General features: G+C 34.3%; 1 protein-coding gene across 2 annotated transcripts in view; it reads left to right on the plus strand.

The window, feature by feature from the left end:
* The window catches only part of CSMD1 (CUB and Sushi multiple domains 1), a 1075408-nt gene that overhangs the window by 952592 nt on the left and 103675 nt on the right, over positions 1-19141 (plus strand). For both annotated transcript variants that reach the window (XM_054629077.2, XM_077174973.1), the window contains exons 41-46: positions 383-592; positions 10134-10322; positions 14141-14318; positions 16180-16325; positions 17760-17840; positions 17987-18100. In XM_054629077.2, coding sequence (XP_054485052.2) covers positions 383-592; positions 10134-10322; positions 14141-14318; positions 16180-16325; positions 17760-17840; positions 17987-18100 — 918 coding nt within the window. The remainder of the gene's footprint in view (positions 1-382; positions 593-10133; positions 10323-14140; positions 14319-16179; positions 16326-17759; positions 17841-17986; positions 18101-19141) is intronic.

A 19141-nucleotide genomic window follows, 5' to 3' on the forward strand; every position in this document is an offset into this window, starting at 1 on the left:
GCTACGGGGATGCTCTTGGGATGGCAGAGTCCCAGCCATACCATGGTACAGCAGGATTTGTGATTTGCCTCTCCCTTGGGTCTTTCTGTTGATTGGTTTGGAAATATGAAAAATCCCTGCTGTTGACTTTGTGACTTTATGGCTTTACTCTAATTTGTCCCTTAATGTGTGATTATAATATTTATGGACAACCAAAAAATTAGGAACTCCAATTCTTTTGATACTTATCAGCTATTTCTTCAACTCGAGCATCCCACTTTGAATAGTGACTAAACTATAAATATAGTAACTGTAACAACTATTGTAATTTTATTTTTATTTACATGCTTTACTATTAAGCAACATGAGTTATAAAATTTTTCTTCCTTTCTCAATGCTACAGGTGCACACATTCAGTTTCTGAATTTCTCCACTGAAGCAAATCATGATTTCCTTGAAATTCAGAATGGGCCTCACCACACCAGTTCTATGATTGGCCAGTTTAGTGGGATGGAACTCCCATCACCCTTGCTGAGTACTACTCATGAAACGCTTGTCCATTTTTATAGTGATCACTCAGAAAACAGGCAAGGATTTAAGCTGACTTACCAAGGTAAGGATGAATTAGCACAACGATCTTTATATGTTTTGTATATATTATATAGCATTTTAAAATCTGTAGATTGTTTAATAAATAGGTTGGAATTTTAAAAATTGAAATTGTCTTGGGTTGGAATCTTTGTTCTATTAATGTAAAAGCCTAAGAAGAAGGTGATGTTATTTGCCAAACGTCACACAACTGATAACCCTTTCCATTCCATTGTTATACTGTTACCAATTCATACTTCTAATATTCACTATCTTATTTTCCCATTTATATAATCTTTCTATGACTAATGTAATGGTAACAGTTATTTTAAATATACAGGTGAAAAGTTTTATAATTCCCTATGCTATGTATTTGCCGTCTGAACTCCTGCAAAAATTACCAGGAAATGACAAAAACACCAGATAATACATTCTATGTCCATTTTCAAACACATATAATCAGTATTTGAAAATGTGAACTTTTTGTGGTCATTTACTGTTGGCAATTTCTTCTATAAAGACAACTCATGCATTTTATTTTTATGTATTACTCCATACTGATAAAGTATTTTAGTGTATGTATATGTGTTTGTATGAATATATGTGTGTATATTAAAAATTTATGAGTTTAAAACATTTTAAAAAACAAGACAACATAATCCACTGCAATTAAAAAAATCAACTGCTGAAAAAAAAAAAAGAGTTATTCTAAAAGATATTTATGATTTATTGGGTTTTTTTTCCTAATGTGGAAAGTTGGTAACATGGTTGTGTTCGATTTTCAGGAGATTAGGACATACCAGCTAAGCTCACTCTATTTAATTTATAATTTACTTGTGGTCTGTTTTCTACAAACAGATATGGGACTTTTCTTCTTTAGAAATTAATTGTCTTGCATGTGCTTACTTTTCTTCACGAAGCAGCAACTCTGTTGCCTCTGAGATCACAGATTACACTAGTTATTTCTACTGAGAAGATCTAGCAATTCTACGGTCATCATATATTATAACTTCATTTTATTAAACTAAACTTGCTCAGCATAATTTAGAACATATAGGGAATTGAACACTCAATTAGATAGCCATAATCTACGAACTTTGGAATGTATTGTTTCAATGTATTCCCTGTTCTTCTCTTGCTTTCTGAAAGAAAATGCCAGTGGTTTACAAATGAGAAATTTTATTGTCTGCTTTATTTTGTATCATACAAAGCATATGTTGGTTTTCATAACTGACTTTCCTTTTCCTGTTCCACATTTGTTACCCTTGATACTTAGTTATCTTTTCTGATGGATTATCTCTGGATTTTTCTACTCTTTTTAGTATTATATTTCTCAATTACTCTCTCTTCCTCTTAGGCTATCTACAGGTGCTGAAACTTAAATTAAAAAATGATTCTTCATTACTCCAATGTTACTCTTTTCCTTCTCCTTTCTTCTCTATTAGAGATGTTGTTTTCCTTTCAGTAAATCAAATTTCATAGAAATCGTAGCCTGATTTCTTTCAATGATGGAATTTAGCATTGTTCCATTGTCTGGCTGTCACCCTTCTGAGTATACATTTGTTACACAATTTTGAAACCATTGGGCCAATTTCAGTCAAATCTGAGAGTTCTGAAACAAAGCCCTTTTTGAGAAGAAAGATGCAGCATTACTCCATAGATACCAATTCAGTTTGGCTTGCTGGCTACCAAGTCAGAATATTCTTTGTCACAACTAATTTAATATGCAATGTCTTCCCTAACTGCTATTCATGGTATATAATTGTGGGAGGGAAATAAAATATGAGAGATTGGTATGAATGTCACATTCAAAATCTTCTTATGGGCAAAAGGAGCACTGTTATATATGGAAAGCTAAGAATTTATTTTTAGTCCAATTGATGCTCACATAGTTAAGTTGTCCACTTTTGTCATTTCTATAAATGAATTTGCACAGCAAAGCAAATGGAGCTGAGCTCCTGACATCTTTATACATTTAACCAGGTGTTTTTATTCAGACTGCTTCTAATTTATCTCATTTTAGGATGTCCTAATATACTATAATTGGGGGGAAAAAAAGTTTTATAAACAAAAAAAAGCATTACTTTTCTAATAGTGAAATTAATTTAATTTACCCTTTAAAAAAAAGAAGAGTGGAAAAATACAATCCATAGTTGCAGTCGCATTTGCCAAATCCATTCTAGTTAGTGAATTTGTTGCATATTAATGAAAGTGTTACATATTAGGAGTGCCCACAAACTTGCATACCTTAATTCTAATCTGATCTGTTGTATTTAAATTACACTAAAAGGGATTTATGATTGAATTCAGGGTTTTTACTATATGGTACTAAACTCAGTTTAATTCAGGGACTGATTTTTTTAAGTGAAAATAATTGCCTTTTCTGCTAACCAGAATACAATACGCAGTGGCACTGAGGTAGCAGACTTTTCTTGCCAGGTAAATACCTTTTTTGTAGATACCAATCTAAAAATAAAGAGAGATGGGTGATGGCTATGCTTATTCAATCAAGTTTGTATGCTATAAAAAAAAGTTTTCTAGGGATCTTAGCATTTTATGAAGGATAAGGTTTTTCGATAAACCCTCATCTCAAGGGAAAGCAAAGAATATGAATATTGTAGAGTGAATTATGAAACTAATAATGCTATTTCTCAATTTTTCTGCTGATTTTCTGAAGGCAGAAAAATGGTTATGAGATTGAACCTTAATATAGCTTGGGATTAATCTGAACACATTATTTTTGGGAAGAAGAAAAGTGAATGCACCCTGAGAACTGTAAAATATTTTCTATCCATACTTGTAGGGATCTAGTGCTGGTCCTTGAGCCCATGAATTCTCACAGTGCAGTTCTTGAAAATATAACCTAAATCACTTAGATACTGTGTATTTCTGAATGCATTAAAAAAGCTTTGTCTCCTTAGCAGAACCCTGGGGAAATTACAGCTCTCAGTACCGTTGCTGATCAGATTCTTATTGGTCTGATATTTTCATGCTCTCTTTTCCCTTCAGCTTTGCAATTGCAATGCATTGGGAATGGTGGGCATTCCATTGTGTTAAAGATGGATTGCTAAATTTCTGCATGTTGTGGAACCTTTTGTTTCACTTGCAGTAAGAAAGAAGTTCACAGGGATTGCCTGTTGAATTACTGAAAGAAATTAGTTTTCTTTTTCAAAATAATGAAAGGACTTTCAAAGTCCTGATTTTTTAAGAGCAACGTTTAAGTTTAATTACATTTTTCTACTGTTGAAATAAGTGTTATAGTGTTTAGTTAAAAAAGGGAAGCATTGAGAATGACTGTCTTTTGTTATGAGTGTTGCAGTTTTGCCACCTGTGTAAAACAGCCGAGGGGAAACAACCACAAATACTTAGAAGAACACTTCTATATGTCATTTGACTGGTGATCTTGAGGTTCTGAGACCCCCATATATGTCAAATCTCAATACCTGAGATATAAACAGTCTCGGTATGCTGGGTCTGAGAAGAACAGTCACAGAAGTCCAATTGGCAAGCTGTTATGCCAGGTCAGAAGAAATAAATAGCTTTTATGGCCTTTGAGGGATTCATAACAGAAGTCAGTGCACAGAAGAACACAGTCTAAAGGTTCATAAGACATATTTGTAGGTTTTAATTCCTGTCTATATTAATGTTATTTCAGTTTTTAATATTTATGTAACATCCTTTTTTTTTCCACATAACTTTCTTTTTAGGACTAGAACTTCTTTAAGGGAAGCAGAATAAATTTTTGACTTGTATTATTTTTACTGTGGAAGTCCTAGTTCCTATTATTGGAACTGTAATACTATTTTCAGTCTGCTCTGAATTTCAATATAAGATACAGATGAACACGAAGTAAAAATCTTACTCTCATATATTTGAGAGTTTGAGCAATATGTTCCAGAAAATACACAGAAGAATGTCCTAATTTCCATCCCTTTCTTCCCCAAACACTCCTGCACACACAAAACATGATTTAAACATGTTAAATCTGATGGCCTTTAACTGGAAAAAAAAAATTTGATGGAGCTTCTGAGTCTTAGGAATCATGGAATGAAATGGAGATGGTTGAAAAGTTACTGTATTTCTAAAATGGTTCCAAATTATGTCCTAAGGCAGGAATGCTAAATAAAACACAGTCTTTTGAGGGCCTTGTAGAAAATTCTTTTCTAAATCATTAATTATGTTTTGTGATTCTAGTCCAGAGTCAGGGCATCTGTAAAGATTATGTTCTTTGGTGCTTACAACAATAAACTGAGCTTCCAGATTTCCAGGCCTATCCTGTGCTCCAGCAATCTGCATCTTGGACTTCCATTAAAGGAGGCATGGCCAGCAGATCAAGGGGGGGTGATTCTCTCCCTCTGTTTCACTCTCTTGAGACTCCACCTGGAGTGCTGCATTCAGCTCTGGTTCTTCAAGTGCGAGAGGCACGGCTCAGAGTTGGTCCAGAGGGAGACTACAAAGTAAGCAGCAGGCTAGAGCACCTCTTCTGTGAAGGAAGGCTGAGACAGTTGGGCTTCAGCCCAAATGAGAAGGTTTCAGGAAGTCCTTGTCGTGGCCTTTCAGTATTTAAGAGGGTCTTTTTAAAAATAAGAGGAGACTTTTTATCAAGGCCTTTAGTTAGAAGGGTCAGCAGTTTTAAATCAAAATTTAGTAGATCTAGATTGGACATAAGGAACATAAAATGAAAGTGGTGAGACACTGAAACAAGAAAAGCTGTGAATCCCTGAAGATCTTCAGTTCGATGGAACATCTTCAGTTTAGATGGCACTTTTAGCAATCTGATCTACTGAAATATGTCCATGCCCATGGCAGGGAAGTTGGAACTAGATCAACTTTAAAGTTTCTTTCCAAAAAAACTCATGGCAGGCCAGTCTAGTCTGAGAAATGGATATTTTTTTATTGAGTCAGTAGTTTTACACATCATAATACTGGAGGAATGTACAATAAGCCTAAATGAAAGTTTTAAGTGAGTTAATTGTGAGCTTTCCTAGCATTTGAGTGATTGCATGCTCAATTCCCTGCTGATACCATTTTTCTGAAAAGCAATTTTTTCCATGTTTGTGTTACAGAGGTATGTGGCACTTGGAAAGACAATAAGTCACCCTAGCGCTTATGTAAGATGGCAAATACATTTAAACCATAACAAGGCAGCAGAGAATCAATTAAATTTCTTTTGTGATTTACAATCTTTTCTTATCAGTGGAAAATATACTGCACAAATAAATGGCAGATGGCTACATGAGATAATTTTAAAATTCAAGTATTTGACTGCTGCCAGCATTGGAATGAAATCTTTTCCTCAGATCCTTCACATTTTATTTCAGGCTCTCACTAGAGTTTTTGTCTGCAGTCAAATGGAATCTCAGTTTGTAAAGCTCAGTAGCAAACAAATCTTTGGCCATGACACTAATAAAAAGAGTTTTCTATTGCAAGGTGTGACATCAGGATATGTTAGTCATGACTACTGAATAATGAATTGCTCTGTTAAATCAGGTGTTATTGTATATATCAAAAAAACGAAGAATATAATTAATATTTATGTCAAAACTATAAAACATTTCCTGAGTGACCTGTAAATCATAATATCATAGCCACATAGATCCTCTGACCAATGATTTATGAGTCATCTATATAATTTATACCAGAAAATACAGGCAGAGTATGTTAAAATTTTATACCTTATTTTTTGAAATAACAAATAGCAAAACAAACAGTTTTACTCTGCTCATATATAAGTGCTTTCACCCCTAACTGACTGACCTTCAAATTAACCATGATCTGCTTTAGGCATAGGTTCTCCTCTTACACAAATAAATGCCAGAACAAACCCCCAGAATTTCGGTATGTATTTAGTTTGCCTTATTTGCAACAGGGAAAAGCATATGCATTCCTCAATAAAGAGTAGCTAGAATTTTAAAAGGTAGGCTTTGTTGTTTTTCTTTCATTTACAATCCAAATGACAGTAAGGGATGCTGTTAACAATACTATGGAGCTTGATAGGATTTATCCAAGTGTCCTCAAAGAGCTGGCTGATGTAATTGAAAAACCTCTCTCAATTATTGAGCAATCTTGGGAGTCTGGAGTGGTCCCAACTGACTTGAAGCTGGTCAACATTGTACCAGTTTTCAAGAAGGGCAAGAAAGAGGACCCCAGAAACTACAGGTCTGTCACTCTTACTTCAGTGCCTGGTAAATTTATAGAGAAGCTTATTCTGGAAGGTACTGAAAAACACAAGACAGTGCAGTCATTGGTCACAGCTAGCACAACTTCATGAGAGGAAAGTCTTGCTTATCAAACCTGGTTTCCTTTTATGACAAAACAACCCACTTAGTGAACCACAAGAAGTCAATTTATGTGATCTTCTTGGATTTCAGGAAAGCTCTTGATTCTGTTTCTTACAGGATCCTTCTGGGCAAAATGTCCAGCACACAGCTGGATAAGCACATCATGTGATGGGTGAGCAATTGGCTCTTGCTTTGGGCACACAGGGTGACAGTGACTGGGGTGTCATCAGACTGGGGACCTGGCACTAGTTGGGTCCCACTGGGCTCCATCTTAGGCCCTGTGCCCTCCCACATCTCTTTGTATGTGACCTGGTGGCAGGACTGGAAGGGATGCTAAGAAAGCTGGCAGATAAATGAAAACTTGAAAGAGCTGCTGACTCCCTTGAAGGACAGAGGCCCTGCAGAAAAAACCTCAGCAAATTAAAAGATTGGGCAATCACCAACCATAGGAAGTTCAACGAGGGAAAGTGCTGGATTTTTCACCTGGAGTGTGCCAGCTCTGGCTGTACAGACAGGCTGGGGAAAGAGATGCTGGAAGGCAGTACCACAGAAAGGGACCTGGGGGTCCTGATCAGTGGCAATTTGAACATGAGCCAGCAGTGCCCTGAGAGCCAGGAGGGTCAGCCCTGTCCTGGGGCATCAGGCACAGCATCACCAGCCAGCCAAGGGAGGGGATTGTCCCACTCTGCTCTGCCTGGGGCAGCCTCATCTTGAGTCCTGTGTTCACTTTTGGGCACTGCAATAAATGAAAGATTTTAAACTAGTAGAGACAGTCCAAAGCAGGGCAGCAAAGAAGGTTAAGGGCTTTCAGGTGAAGCTGCATGGGGTGTGGCTGAGGTCCCTTGGTCTGTCCAGCCTGAAGGAGATTGAGGGGAGACCTCATTGCAGTCCACAGCTTTCTTACCATCTGCTGACTGATGCCAGAACCCCTTTCCTGAACTCCTTTCCAGATCAACCACCCTTCTGGGTAACTACTCCCAGTAACTACTCCCATCATACCAGGTATGATGGTGTATGGTATGAAACATCCCTTTGGTCAGTTCAGGTCACAGGTCACCTGTCCCCCAGCTATGCTCCTTCCCTTTTTTTTTTTTTTCTTTTTTTTTTTTTTGCATACCACCTCACTGGCAAAGCATGAGAAAAATTTAAATTAATTCTTCCCTAGCAGAAACCAGGACAATACTCACCTCTTATTCCATATAATTTTTTTCACGCCAAGTTTCAATACTCCCTAATATTCAATCACCTTCCCTAATTATCTCTTGATACATATACACGCAATCATCACTTCCTTAGTCTATGGAACTCCTCTGTCAAATCTGTCAGGATTTCCTCTCTCACCTGAGTGGTTCCTGTCTTATCTTTTTATGTAGATCAGTGAGAGAGGGTTTTTTTTTTTTTTCCCCCGCCCAAAACTGATTTTAGTACTAACTTCAACAATTCTGACACTGTGTAAAGTACTTTCAAAACATAATATATGAATACTGTATTGTGTCAAGTTAAACAATAAGGAAGGATGGTATTCATCTCCTCAGAAGGTTCCATAATCAAAGTTCAAATATTCCAATACTTGATGTCATTGTTCCAAAACACTGTTGTTGTAACTGTTGGGCAATGCATTGCTGCATTTTTAAAAAAAATCTGTGAGATCCTCTGACCTTCTGGAATAGGTTTCTATTCTATTTTTATTATAATTTGCTAGATAGATTTTTATATAGTTTAATATTCCAGTCTTAGATTTTTATATAGTTTAATATTCCAGGACTCTTCAGAGTCCTGTATTCTTAAATAATCTTTCTACTACTCTGTTTTGTATAAAGATGTTGATAATGATATTATCAGAATTAGTACTATACAAATGATAGCAGGAGTAATAATAACATAAAAAATTAATGGGCAATTACTAGATTTAGCATAAAATTTAATGAACCATAATTTAGGGAAAATAAACCTTTTTGTAAGTCCTTCCAGTAGCAATTAATTTTTTATTCTTAGGTTTTAAAATTATTTTCTTAAATTTTTTTGTTATTTGAGAGTAGGGGGATCTGATTTTTTAGAGGATTTCAGAATATTTCTAGTACCACTACATCTTTTCCAATTTTCTAGCATTACAAACACTGAATTCTGGATTCACTGAAGGAATTAGGGAAAAGAAGAAGGCTCTCTCAATGTAAATCTTTTTATTGCACAGCATGACAGTAATTAGCAATGAATAAAAAACTTAGTGCCAGTTGTTGTACTTCAGTGAACCAATTAAGTACAAACTTCACTTTAAGTAAGCACTTAAGCATATCTAAAATATATGTTTAGCTTAGTCTTCCTGAAATGGCTTATTTAAATAATCTATTTCAGAATAGTAAGTATACACTTCTAGGATGAACATGTTTATATTGTAAAGGTTAACTTTGAAAAAGGTAACAAAATACTTTGTTCAAGAATATGTTCATCATATTCTCTTGCCTTATTTTTAGAGCTTGCACTTAACAACGCATGTGGATACAGAGCACGCTGGTATTATTATTCTTGTTGGAACTTTCTTCTGACAGAAGTATTCCTTAATTGGAAATTGAGGGTTCAAAAAGAGGAGGGCCCTCATCCTTTTAACACTGGTTTTTTAAATGGCAATTACTTACTATCCAATCTACGTTGTTTTCAAGTAATGCTGCATAACATTTTTATTAAACAGTCTTTTTGTTGCTTCATATGGAGCTGCTTACATTATCTTTATATCTTAGTAAATGTTATTAATGAAAGCTTCTTCTGAATTTCACCACACTGATTTTTATGAATTAAATGTGTTTCATTGAGTAATATTTTGATGTCCTCCAAAGGATAGAACCTAACATGAAATATGATGAATCATTAAAGCAATTTTTTGCATGGTGATGTATCTAAAAGGACCTTTCCCTTCACAGGTATCTGTAATTTTTTTAGATCTTTATGGTGCTCTGTTCTGTTAAAGTCATTAATTAATTCTTTTAGTTTCTTTAGGTCACATTATTTTTGGGCATAGTTTAATATATATTAAAAATCCAATGGATTGTGAAAATCTTGTATTTCATAAAGTTTTAAGGAATTAATGATTTTGTTGTACATTACTAAAATATTTTTGTACAGTCCAAATGGATGATTTATTTCTTGTTATGTGTTAATCTCTGAAAAACTGGAGCTTGGCATTCTAGTGCTTACCTATTATCGAATGCATTACAGATTTTATATGAATGTGTACTTCCTAGTGTGTTGGGAGCTGATCAAGCAATAAAAAGTATTTCTGTTCTCTTCCAGCTTATGAGTTACAGAACTGTCCCGATCCTCCTCCTTTTTTGAATGGCTATATAGTCAACTCAGATTACAGTGTGGGACAGTCAGTATCATTTGAATGCTATCCTGGATATGTTTTGAGGGGTCAGCCTGTTCTCACTTGTCAACATGGAATCAACAGAAATTGGAACTATCATTTCCCCAGATGTGAAGGTAACTTTCTGGTAGCACCTTTGCTTCAGAACTTACAGTAATTTCTGATTTTTGTTTACTTGTTTGTGGGCCTGTACATAATGCAGCTTTTTCTGAAGAACAGTGCCTTTATCCTAATCTGTAGTGTAAGCATATAAAGGCAGAATATTATGTGCTTTATAAATAATAAATGTATTACGAATAATGTTCCTCAGCAGTGATTTATTGTTCCTGTTAATATCTGTCACTTGTATTGATTATAAGTACTCATGATACTGCCAGGAATTATCATTACCTCTATGTGAAAGACTATTTCAAGTAGATACTTTTATTCAAAAGCAGTTAGGTTATGGAGACACCTTTATAAATGTTTTGGAAGAAAATACAAAGTTATTCATGCTAAAAGTTCACTATAAACAGATATGTAATATTTTTCTTCATGTTAAACATATGGTAAAGTTATTGAGATATCAATTAAAAATTCATATAAAAGTGTAAAGTGTTAACAGTCTATGTTTTTAGAATTTGTTAGAAACCTAGCCAGAGTTCAACACCTCATACATATATTTTAGTGATATAGATGCAACACCAAATGGCATGCAGCCTTCTATATGTTCTTATTCCTTTTTACTCCCTACAGAAGCATATTTCCTAAAATACAAGAAGGGGTATAATAGAAGAAGCAGATTTTTATGGTATAAATCAGCATTTTCTGTTTTCTTAGATGAAACAAGAGTAAATAATATATGTTGTTTGAAATGACATGAAAGAAGTGAATTAACATTTATAATGACCTGAGGACAAAGTCATTCTTACTTTTCCATTCTTCCTTATCCATAGTTTTAATTCAGTGGTTTTATCATCATTTCCTAACTCAAAGAAGGAGTTCCTCTACTACTGACATTTCCATAATTCACCATGTACATTTGTCCTAGTTCCTGTGCATGTGAATCCTACCTTCCAAGCGTACCCACAGTCATCTACATCTCCTCCACACAGCTGAGGAATGCATGCAACTCTGATGTGTGTGTGGTTGTGTACATTTATAGGTACCATTTCTGGCTAAACAGCAGGTTGCTTTCTGTTTTGACTGAGCATTAAGAGCTTTCTGTCTCTCACTTAGCACACTACTTGCTTTGTGGAAAATTCATCTGTATATGTTAAAGCTCTACCTAGTACTGCTGAAATTATTCTTATGACATATAAATGTTTTTTTCTACAGGGAAAACAAATTTTTACTCTGATTGTTGTAATTTGACAGTGGATCTGAGAGAGAAATCAGTAAAAGAATTAAATAATTTTTCTAGCTGTGACCAGTTTTCTTAGAAGTTTGAATCAAAAACTTTCTAAAGAAGATTGCACATACTTTTGAAGAATGAGAATCTGTGTATGGGAGAAAATTAGATTAATTGCTACTCAAGTAATCATGGTAGAATCATGCCATATAGTCATTCTCTAAGACTTTACTCCTGTGCAATCCAGTTGTCCTGGTGCCTTACCATAGATGTCTTGGTGTAATGTGTGTAATTGTCAGTAAATTACTAACTGAATTTGGGTATCTGTTGATGGAATTTTAAAAATGTTTACTGTCTTTCCATGCACAATGTAGTTAAGTGTAAACAGGTATGAGAACATACAGTGTGGCATTCATTCGTTTATAAATCGACATGTGGTCTACTGTTAGCATTTGACAGTTTAGAACATTTGATTATACACTTACTCATTTAAAAAATCTCTGTTTCTTCGTCTGTCCTTCAAAGTGTAACATAATAACATCATTAATTTAGAGTGATTTGTTGACACACACTAAAGCTATGTTTATCTTGTGTGAAATCTAACCAGTTATTTCTGTTTAATGTCATGTTTTCTGTGATTTTTAAAGATCTTTGGAGAAAGACTAGTAACAGCTGGATGTATTTCTTACTCTACTAGAGTTTTGTTACCTGAGACACTTTTTTTCCTGACACAATTTATTGATCTTCCATGGCTAACAATCATATAAGAGAAATTAGACTGTCTTTACTGAGATACAATCAATCTGCATTCCTTCTTGAGTATTAGAGAATAATGAAGGGAAAATAAAAAATGTATGCAATCAATAACACCATTAAGAAACCTGTCAAAAATCTAGTAAACTCAAAATATATTAAATATAAAAATTCAATCAGAAAAATCCTGTATATTAATTAGAAATTAATATTAGTCTCAGGAACTGTATTTCCCTATAGTAAGCATCATTTTCAAAGCAGTCTTAGTTGTAAACATAGAGTACTGTGGATGTTGAAAGAACAGAGTAGATTTCTGAGACCGGACAAAATGACCATAGCATAAATGTAGGGGTTTAGGAAATAGTAAAAAGTGGGCTTGAGTCACATTTTCATCAGAACTCCTAGAGCTGATAGACAGTGTCTGATGCCCTTGGCTGCTGGAACCAACATGCAACCAGAAATCAGACAGATAGAACCAACCCTTCATTTTCCTTAGCTGGTTTCATTTGTTGGCCACTAAAGATTCATCGTTCAGGAGCAGGTGCCATTCTGTACAGACAATCACAAACTGGGTCAGGTTGGAAGGGACCACAGTGGGTCCTCTTGTCCAACCTCCTGCTCAAGCAGAATCATCCTAGAGCACATTGCACAGGATTGAATACAGACAGAAAATGCGCTAAATACAAATTAGTACTGATATGGATGAAGAAAGTGAGGTAGTTAAAGCCTCCTTAGCCTGTCCTATAAATCCAGAGATTATTAAAATAACTATGTCAAAAAGGGCTACTCATCAACTAGCCAGGTGACCCACAACAGTACAGCAGCTTTAAACCATACAGGAAATGAGACATCCTTCTGCATTTATCAATCCTCCTTCCTTTTTCCCTTTTCCTTTTCTGTGTTTTTTCTTTTTCCTTTTGTCAATTTTTTCTGCTTTTATTTTCCATCACTTCTTAAGTTGAAAAAGAAATGAAGAAGGTCTGAAGGAGAGTCACAGAAACACTGACAATAATAACATAAGCTTAATGGTAAGAGCTAAAGAGAAATATTCTAGAGCAAGGCTGAGTGCCCATAAATGAGATTAAGGTCTCATTTTAATGGGTGAGACTCACTAATTTACACTAATGGCCATATATCTATTTGTAAACATGCTTTCATCCATATTCAGCCAATTCTTCCAAACTGAGACTCAAAAGAGCACATTATCACACATTTGCTACCCTTGAATAAAGTCAACCTTTTCAAAACTTTGATTTGGCTACAGACTTCATTCAGCAAGTGTGCACAAATTCATGTCTGTATGTCCATTTTACTTGTCATAAGGATAATTAGCATACAATCTGCAAGTGAATCACCATTAAAAATTACTCAAACCTGTCAGAAATAAAGCATAATAATTTTGGACTAGTGAAAAAACAATCAGCCTATTTTTTCCAGAATTGTATTCCCATTCAGTTACAGCTCAGTTGGATGGAAATGGGTAGGACCTATTTGTTTATTTGGTTTTTAGTCTTGAACACAAACAAAAGGTGCCCCTTTTTAAATGGTGTGTGGACTTAGTTTCAAGAATTATATGCAAACAATACTACCAGTAGATTTTGATGAATTTTAAGAAATGAAACCTTAGGGACATCAGCGTAAGTTACTTTTAGAAATGTCAGTATTTGAGAAGCAACCAACCAAGGGAATATCAGTTTGAGAAGCAACCAACCAAGGGAAAGGCTGTCTTTAAGACTTAGGTTGTCTTGTCTTGTGGAACTTTAAGAATTTGGTAACATTTTGATATTCCACTTGTAACATGAAAAACTATTTTCTACTACTAATTTTTGTTTTCATTTGTTTTCTTTTCAGCTCCTTGTGGCTATAATGTAACTGCTCAGAATGGTACAGTTTATTCCCCAGGATTTCCAGATGAATACCCAAATTCCAAGGACTGTACTTGGTTAATTATTGTACCTCCAGGCCATGGGATTTATATCAACTTTACCTTACTCCAGACTGAACCTGTGAATGACTACATTGCAGTTTGGTATGCAATTTTTTTGAAACAGAAGGGTTTTTTTTCTGATTGATTAATCAAGTCTCACTGTCCCAAGCTATAGATTTTCTTAGTATTGCCCTTTAGGTTGTCATATGTGCTGAAGAGCAGCTTAAAACAACTTCTAAGGTTATCTGAAAAAAATAAAATCACTGTCTGAACACTTTAAGAATACTGTTCCAAAATACTTTGAAGCTCAAGCTCAGTTATCAATCAGATCTTGTTTGACTCTGTCCTCTTTAAGTTGAGGCCATGTGAAGTCAAAGTGATGTAATAATCTACACTATGTTGAATTATGTGTTCCATGAACACACAGGCAATATATGTCAGTTCTTTGCAAAAATTTCTGACATCTTTAAACATTAACTAATTTAGGCATTAAATAAGATTTTCTTACATTTTCTTAATATTTCAATATGCCTGATAGACATAGTTTTTAATATTTTCTAATCCAGAATTTTAGTCCTTGTACCTCCATGTCTTTAAGCTTCATATTACAAGTTCCTCTTCTCTGAATTTGTATTTTTTTCCACACAAACCGATTCAATTTGTGACCTCCTCTGAAGGAAGAGGCCTTAGAGCTGTCTAAATTCTTGCATAAGGATTTACTGCACTCAAGAACAGGCATAGATAATGCTGAAGGTGTTAGAAATGTCATCTCTGTCCAGCCCTGGTCCTTACCCCACACACTGTGCAAAGTGACTCCTCATATATGCTGCAAATAGTTCAGGAAAAGGAAGGTTTGCACAGAATATAGGATGTAATTTATTGCTGTGTGAGTCAGCTGCTCTGATCTCCCAGCTAATCCACCATTCCTGTCACTATTGGTGAGGTTTTTCAGACAGTTTATACAGATGTGCATCTGTTTCTGAACAGCCGTTTGGTTGCCCCTGGTATCTCCACTGCCTGTAAGCCTAAGTGTAAAATGCATCATACATTGTCTTCCCTGAAGGGTTGTATATATATGATGCTTGGCTTTTCAATGATACAACTGAGGTGAATAAATATACCTCTGATTGGAAGACAGTAAAAGGTCAAATTAACAGCTTTCAGAGACATTCTAGATAATCTCAAGCCTTCTAAAATAGCATATTGAAAAAGTTTTTTCATTCAGTTTAGTTTCATGACATGTAATATACAAAACAATCATAAATAAGTGTTGTAGAGCTCAAAAAATTCTTCAGTGATTAAGTAGGGAGTTTTGTTTATTTATTCATTCTGACTTTTCAGGCCTGAATGTTGGACATTATGATACTGGAAGTGAATGAACCCTGATGTTACTGGAGTATGTTTCCCTTTGTGTGTCTTATCCTACTGTTGAGAAACACAAAACACAAGATTATTTCATAGTTTTTTCTCTCTCTTTTTTATTTTTTTTTCTCTCAGGATATACCTTTGAATCTTTGGAATTTATTTAAATGGCAGAGTAACTTGCCATTCCCACAACTCTATGTTTTAACCACAAGTTGAAGACTTGTAGCAACTGGGTCAAAATGTTAGAAATATGACAGCATTACATCATTTTTTCACTTTTTTCTACATCTGATCTGTACATTAAAATTTTTGGCAGGAACACACATTGAAAATGTCTTGCCACCACTACATTTCTGGCCCATGTAAATATAAAAGCTATTGCAAGTAGCCTGGTCTCAAAAAAAAAAAAATCATGTTTGAAGTTGGAAAGAGTGTTCTGTATGCTAGGGGAAAAAAAAAAAAAAAGAAACTCATTTTAAATCATTAAGAAAATAATTTTTTATAAAAATTTAACCTGCTCTCCAGAAAAAAGAGATTGTTAATTTGAATGTTAAGAACATCAGTTTTTCAGCTAAATTTTCAATGTTTTACATTCCAGGGATGGTCCTGACCATAATTCGCCTCAGCTAGGAGTTTTCAGTGGGAACACAGCTCTGGAAACAGCTTACAGTTCTACCAATCAAGTCCTCCTCAAATTTCACAGTGATTTTTCAACAGGAGGATTCTTTGTCCTCAATTTTCATGGTCTGTTTTCTTTATATAATTAGCATCTAACTACTACAATCATTTAGTGAATTTTTAAAATATTTCTTAACTTTGGTTTCCTGACTTACCAGGACTCATGGATTTGCTGGTTGGTTTTTTGTTTGTTTGTTTGTTTGGGGGTGTTTTGGTTTTGGGTTGGTTTTTTTTTGGTTTTTGTTTTTTCTTTTTGGTTTGGTTTTGGTTTTGGGTGGTTTTTTTGTTTGGTTGGATTTTTTTTTTTAATAACAGTACTTATAAGTTTGTTTAAATTACATATTAAAAATACTAAGAATGTTAATTTGGGACTTTTAATAAACTATGTTCTATCTTTAATGTTAACAATTATCATCTAATATGAAGCTCTTACTCTTTTAATTACTTTGGCCGATTTAATCAGTAAGATTTAACTTTCTTTACTAAAATTATTTTCCAGAAGAGTTTCTGGGGTGCTATGGTAGGGTTGAACAATAGCATAAAGACTGAAGTGCAGAAAAATACTTTGTTCAAAGTTACATTCAGGGCTACAGGTGGTGAAAATTAGGCATCTAACTCAGAAGTGAAAAGCTGAACTATAATTCTAGCTCTAATTTGGACTAATCACCCAAAATATGTATAATAAATGGAAGATTATTAGCCTTCTGGACTCTAAATCACAAATATACAATGAATTCACAAAGACCAAATAAATGTTTCAGAAAGAGACTAATGAGATACCTGTTTGCATGGGGAAGTTCATATCAAATTGTTACTCAGAATCTGAAATGTTTCTCTTGTCTGTATGGTTCTCCTAAAACAAGGTCATGATGCATTGTCATCCACTGCGTTTTTAGAAGCAAAAACTAGAGTGGATAGTACTATCAAGTTGTCTTGAGAATTTTGTTCTGACAGTCAATTTGTTCCTTGAAGGGGAGAATTTTCTTTAGGATATGCACTCTTATCACAATCTTTATTTCTGTTTTGATCTTTTTTTTAATCCAGAAAGAGCTTCTTCAACTGTTGTAAGCATTCTATTCCATTTTAGAAACAGTCATTTTAGTGGTCACCTTTCTGTGAGGTTGCTCACAATTTATTGAAACAGATTTGAAAAGCAGACAAGAGACTTTGTTTAAAGAGTTATAGCATATTTTTAATTTAAAGGGACCTTAAAGATCATCTAGTTTCAACCCCCTGCCAGGAACGGGAGCAACTTCCACTAGACCAGGTTTAGACCTAGACTTGTATGATTCCTGAGATCCACAACTTCTTTGGGCAGCCTGTTCCACTGTCTCACCACACTCATGTCATGTAATGACATTTTACTTGGAAAATGTTGTAACTGAGAGACCACGAGGTTCAGTGCAGCTCTTGTAATTTGGGAAGTCTGAATATGAAATGAATTTTCTGTAAAGTACTCCTTAGCACACCAGTAATGATTTTTTTCCCTTAAATTTGCAGCTTATCAGCTCAGGAAGTGTCAGCCTCCACCCACAGTTCCACATGCAGATTTGTTTACAGAAGATGATGACTTTGAAATAGGTAAAAAGATAGTATTTCTTTTTCTTTCTTCTGTTTTCACTTGAATTCTAATTAAACTAAGCTATTTCATCTTCCACCTGAGATTTTTATATACTTCTGTTTGAAGCATTTTTTGAGGTTTAACTTTTTTTTAATACCTTTTCCAGGAGATTTTGTGAAGTACAGGTGCCACCCTGGTTTTACTCTTGTTGGACAAGATATATTAACCTGCAAACTGAATGCACAGTTGCAGTTTGAAGGATCCTCTCCATCCTGTGAAGGTAAATACAAACTTGCATGGTGTGTATATCATTAATATGCATCCTACATAAAGCATCAAATTTCTGGCAGTGTCATTTCATTGATGCTTAAAAGAAAATTTTCCATTTACTTCTTTAATATCTAAGAGATGCATGTTTTTGTATATTTGGACCTAAGAATTTTATGTAGAAATTTTTTTATTTAGAACCAATGAGAAGTGATTTTAACTATTCGACTTCATGATTGCTGAAACACTAATTTTTAAAATTAATTTAAAATATTCTATATTGCTTCATAACAATCCAAAGATTTATTTTTACTTTTGAAGAATCCTAAAAATATGAAATTAAATTAAGCTTTCAAAATAAAATAAGAAATTTTCCTTTGTGATTTGACAAATATGGTGACATTGTATAACAGAGTCACATGAAAAAGGTGTTTTAAAATAATATGTGGCAAATTTTAATTTTTCAAAAAGTATTGAATCCCTTTCAACTATTTATATTCTGTTAAAAAATATGGCATTTCAAACAAATGAAAATCTAATATGAAAGATGTTTAGATGCACATTTTTATATAACGTCCTCATCTTCATGGAAAACGAGTTTATGCTGGAAATTTGTATTCAGTCTTCCAACCACTCTTCCAATTTTGTTTTTCAAAATATGTTGTTTGACTTTTTTTTCTTTATTTTATTTCATTTTGTTAAATAGTGGATGACAAAATGTTTTGAAATGTTGGAAAAGTGGTCAAAGAAGCATGTAGAATTTTGTCCTGAACTACCTCAAAATTCTGGGGGAAAAATAGTTACTGCTGAGATGCTATCATTAAAATTTAAGAAAATCAAACAGTTATTAGAATTTATTTCTCTGTACTATACAAGTTTAACTTGTATCTTTAATATGGAATTGTGGATGAAGTATCTTCCATATCATGAGGTGAGAACATCCATATGCACAAGTGGTAATCTGGAAGCACAACAATTATTGTGACACTGTAATAATAGCTGTATGTGTATCTTCCTGCCTGTTACCCTAGTTCTCTACTTTCATTATTTAAAA

The sequence above is a fragment of the Agelaius phoeniceus genome, chromosome 3 (genome assembly GCF_051311805.1).
Source record: "Agelaius phoeniceus isolate bAgePho1 chromosome 3, bAgePho1.hap1, whole genome shotgun sequence".
NCBI classification, from domain to species: domain Eukaryota; kingdom Metazoa; phylum Chordata; class Aves; order Passeriformes; family Icteridae; genus Agelaius; species Agelaius phoeniceus.